This window comes from Penaeus vannamei, chromosome 17, assembly GCF_042767895.1.
Source record: "Penaeus vannamei isolate JL-2024 chromosome 17, ASM4276789v1, whole genome shotgun sequence".
In the NCBI taxonomy this organism is placed as follows: domain Eukaryota; kingdom Metazoa; phylum Arthropoda; class Malacostraca; order Decapoda; family Penaeidae; genus Penaeus; species Penaeus vannamei.
In genome coordinates, this window is record NC_091565.1 from 33,378,796 (window position 1) to 33,383,795 (window position 5,000).

At 35.5% G+C, this 5,000-nt stretch overlaps 1 protein-coding gene across 6 annotated transcripts in view; it reads left to right on the plus strand.

Moving 5' to 3' along the window:
* LOC113805941 (protein turtle) overlaps positions 1–5,000 on the plus strand; it is a 651,477-nt gene that overhangs the window by 20,308 nt on the left and 626,169 nt on the right. For all 6 annotated transcript variants that reach the window (XR_011399208.1, XM_070132276.1, XM_070132271.1 and 3 more), the window contains exon 2: positions 3,480–3,958. Coding sequence is in view for 5 of the 6 variants with exons in the window: in XM_070132276.1 (XP_069988377.1) it covers positions 3,865–3,958 (94 nt within the window). In the remaining variant the exon portion in view is untranslated. The remainder of the gene's footprint in view (positions 1–3,479; positions 3,959–5,000) is intronic.

The window sequence follows — 5,000 nt, forward strand, 5'->3', positions numbered from 1 at the left end:
ATTATTATTTTTAGTTTTATTACCGTTCATGTTATTATCATCATTACTATTATTGCTATTATTATCATTTTTCTTGTTGTTATTATTATCATTATTATTATGATTATTGTTATGGATACGATTATTGCTATTATTATCATTTTTCTTGTTGTTATTATTATGATTATTATTATAATTATTGTTATCAATATGATTATTGCTATTGTCATTGTCATTAATATCATCATTATAATTTTTATGATAATGATGAATAAAATGACCATTATCATCACTGTTATCGTAATCAGTTTTTAAATTTCCGTTACTTAAATTTCCTTATTATTAACATTAGCGATAATAATAATAACAACAATAATAGTTATGATGATTATTAGTATCATCATTATTGCGAATATATTTGTCTTCATTATTATCATTAACATTCCAATCTGCTTTCTTCCGTTTTTTAACATGATATTTTTTTCATTGTTAATATAGAAGCGGCTTTGTAGTGTTTATGTCAATATAATTGCAAATATATATTTTTTTCAATGAACGGTGATTAAAAAAATAAGTATTCATGCCAGTTTGATTGCAAATAAATACATGAATTCTAAATGAACGCGATAAATGATATCAAACATGAACAAGTAATATTAAAACGAGAAAAAATAGATAAAAAGATGAAGTAATACAAAGGAAAGTAAGATAATAATAATAATGATGATGATAAGAAAATAAAAAAAATCCCAACACCAAACCAGACACAAAAACTTAAATTACAAAAACAAAAGCAAAAACAACAACAAAAGACAACACCAACAAAGAAAATTTCTCCCACGAGTAAAAAATAAAAAATAAAATAGGAGGCCTTTCTCCCACAAGTAAAAAAAAGAAAGTGAAAAACAAAATAGCAAACGTTATACCCACAAGTAAAAAAAGATAAAACCAAAAATAAAAAATAAAGAAAATTAAAAAGAAAAACAAAATGACAGACGTTTCTCCCGCAAGTAAAAAATATATATATATATATATATATATATATATATATATATATATATATATATATATATATATATATATATATATATATAATAGTAATAATAATAAAAAAAGAAAGAAAATAAAAAAGAAAAACAAAATGGCAGACGTTTCTCCCACAAGTAAAAAAATATATATAGTAATAATAATTATAAAAAAAAGAAAGAAAATTTAAAATAAAAACAAAATGGCAGACGTTTCTCCCACAAGTAAATCCTCTTGGGGCTTTTAACGTTAATATTTTGAGAAAATCTGATTTGCAAACGTTTACAGTAAGACAATAGATGTGGGAATGGACGTGTGCGTCAGGCCGGGGGTTTGATTACCTCTTGGCATATTGTTACACTGTTGCCAGATGTTGCTGGAGTGGGAGGGAGAGGGAAGGGGGGGGAGGGAGAGGGAAGGGGAGGGAGAGGAAATGAGAAGGAAAGAGAGAGGGAGGGGGAGGGAGGAAGAAGGAATGGAGAGAGGTGGGAGGGAGAGAGGAAGAGAGGGAGAGGGAGGAAAGAGGAATAAAGAGAGGTGGGAGGGAGGGAGGGAGAGGAAGTAAGAATAGAGAGAGGTGGGAGGGAGAGGAAAAGAGGAGAGAGAGGGCGGATGGAGGAATAGAGAGAGGTGGGAGGGACAAAGAGAAAGAGACCGACAGGGAGAGACAGACAGACAGACGAACAAACACAAACACACACACACACACACACACACACACACACACACACACACACACTCACACACACACACACACACACACACACACTCACACACACACACACACACACACACACACACACACACACACACACACACACACACACACAAACACACACACACACAGTAGCAAGAACCTTCCCGCGAAACGGAACAAATATTCCCCTTTCCCTGCGCTTGAAAATTTGAACGGCTTTCGAACTTGCCATTCACCGTTATCCGTTAAAACCGTTAAAACCGTTGATATTTTTTTTGGCTTGTTTGCTTGTTTTTCCATTCGTGACTCACTCAAAACTCTCTTTTATAAAAGACGGAATTAGCAACGAGAAAAAGAAAGAAAAAATGTGTATTGTTTTTTGTTGTTGTTGGTTAATAGTTTTATAAATACTGTATCTTTATTATCATTTAAGTAAAACAAATATGTATATGTATTTATATATACTCTTTACTCTATTCACCTAGTATTACATGTTTAATAGCTTGCATTTATATCAGTTTCATATCTTTATCAATATTTTACACAAAGCTTGCAATATATAGATATGGACATACTAAAAATATCTTTATGATAAACTATGATGGGGGGGGGGTAGGGGAGGATGAGGAGGGGGTGGAGAAGGTAAGGGGAAGGGGGAGGGGGACGGGGAAGGAGGGTAGGGTGAGGGAGAGGGAAATGTAAGGGAAAGGGGGAAAGAGGGAAGGAATGAGGGAAAGAGGGGAGGTGAAGAGAAGGATGAGGGAGAAAAGAGAAGAGAGAAGTAGAGAGGGAAAAAGGGGAGGAGGAAAGGATGACGGAGAGAGGGGAGGACAGAGGAGTGAAGGATAAGGAAGAGAGGGAGAAGAAGAGGGGGAAATGAGAATAGACGGAGAAAAGGAGACAAGGCTGAAGGAGAAGCGAAGGGAGAAGCGAAGGGAGAGGCACGACAATAAGTGAAAAAGAAGGGAGGGAGAGCGGGCTTTCAAAAAGCTAGAGGGAAAGTTTGCGTGTCGGAAGGGCATCCAGAAGAGATACGCCATCATTTCGAACCGCTATGTGGGCGTAAGACCCGACTCTCCTAATGAGGGCGGGAGACAATGGCCGCGATTAATCTCATTTGAGTCGAGATGGCGTTTCATGATTGACTTTTTTTTCATTGGCTTTTTTTTTTCTCTTTTTTTTCATTGCCTTTTTTTTTTTTTTTTTTTTGGGGGGGGGGGTTCTCATGTTCGTGTGGAAGGGGGATGGAAAGAGAGAGAGAAAGAGGGAGGGTTGAAGAGATTTAATCTCCGTTTTCTTTAATGTTTTGTGTATTTTAAGTTTCTTGGGACATTTGTTTGATGGATATGTATATTTTTTCTCGTTTGTTTCTATGTGTGTGTGTGTGTCCCTTCCACTTTCTATCTCTCTCCCTCCCTCCATCTTTCTCTCTCTTTCTCCTTCCCTTCCTCTGTCTTTCTCCCTCCCTTCCTCTTTCTCTCTCTCTCCTTATCTTCCTCTTTCTCTTTCTCGCTATCTATCTCTACCTTTCATTACCTTTCTCCCCTCTATCTCTCTTTGTCTCTCCCTCCCTCAATCTTTTTCTCTCCTTCTCCCCCCCCTCCTCTCTCTCTCTCTCTCTCTCTCTCTCTCTCTCTTTCTCTTTCTCTCTCTCTCTCTCTCTCTCTCTCTCTCTCTCTCTCTCTCTCCCTCCCTCCTTTAAATGATGCAAACTTCTGTCACATATCTATTTTATTCAGTGATTAATGAGTTCTAATCTCTTTGTTCCCATATTTAGCAACGATCATAAATTGCAACTGTTGCAATGCATACTAAACATTGAAAGTCATATAAAAAAGTGAATAACAAATGTGAATTATATAAGAGAAAATAAATAAGAAAGAGATAATTAGAAAGAAAAGAAAAGAAAAAAATAGAAACCACAAAAAGAATAGAGAGAGAGAAAAAAAACGATAGAAATTAGAAAAAAAAGAAACAGAATTAATTTCACTCACACCACCCACGCCTGGCCTGTGTGACCCGTCGTCTAGCAACACGGGGGGCGGTCCGTGGGTGCCTCCGTTATAGTGAGGACCGCGTTAATATAGTCAATTCTTATAGTGTGTGTATAGTGAGTGTATAGTGAGAAGGGAGTTGACAGTGTGACGCGACCGGTGGAAAGGATGGCGAGCCAGCGAGGAAATAAGATGGAGGGAGTAAGGTTGATGCTTCTCGCGGCGATCATGTTCTCGACGTGTTTGGATCAGGCTCAATCAGGTATGGTGACTTGATGTTGTTTTTGTACTTTGTTGTTGTTTTGTTTATTGATATTTTTGTTTAATTTGTGTTTTAGGATGCTTTTTTATATTATGTGTTTTATCATTTATTTTAATTTTATTTGTTGTTGTTGTTGGTTATTATGTTTTTGTTAAGTAAAGCTGAATTACGTATGTCAATTTCACGTGTTTTATTTGCTATTATTTTATTCATCTATTTATCTAATGTAGTCATTGAATGTGTCCTGCGCTCTGTTGTTGTTTTATTTATTGATAAGAATCAGAATCGAAATTGATGCCAGATATCGCTATTTTGAATAATGGTTGTACCTAATCATTGTCTTTAGAAATAATAGATTTTTAAATATTATTTGGGTAGATTTGTATTGGCAGAATCTAAATTGATGCCAGATATCGCCATTTTGGATTATGCTTGTATATAAATCTAATCACTGTCTTAATTTATTTATTTTTCATTTGGGTAGATTTGTATGGGTATGTATAAGGAATTGAAAACGCATTTAATCGGTAAGAGAACAATAAAAGTAAAGCTGAACAACCATGAAAATGAATTATAATGATATAGATGATGATAATGATAGTAATAATGATGATGATACTGATGATCATGATACTAATAACAGCAAAAATAATAATAAGGATGATAATAATAATAATAATAATAATAATAATAATAATAATAATAATAACAATTATTATTATTACTATGAATATGCTAATAATGATGATAATAATCACATTAATGACGATGATGATACCAACAACAACAACAATAGCAATAAATAATAACGATAAATGAAAACAATCTGTCACTCTGAGGACATCCTGAAAATAAAAGAAAAACCTCCCATTGTCCCAAACTCTCATTTCCGCTGCCCTCACGCCCATGGTGGTGGTATGGGGGGTAGGGGGGAGGAGGGGAGTGGGTATGAGGGAAGGGCAAGGGTATGACGGTAGGGGGGAGGGGTGTGAGGGTAGAGGGGGAGGGCAAGGGTGTGAGGCGTGGGGGGAGGACAGGGGTA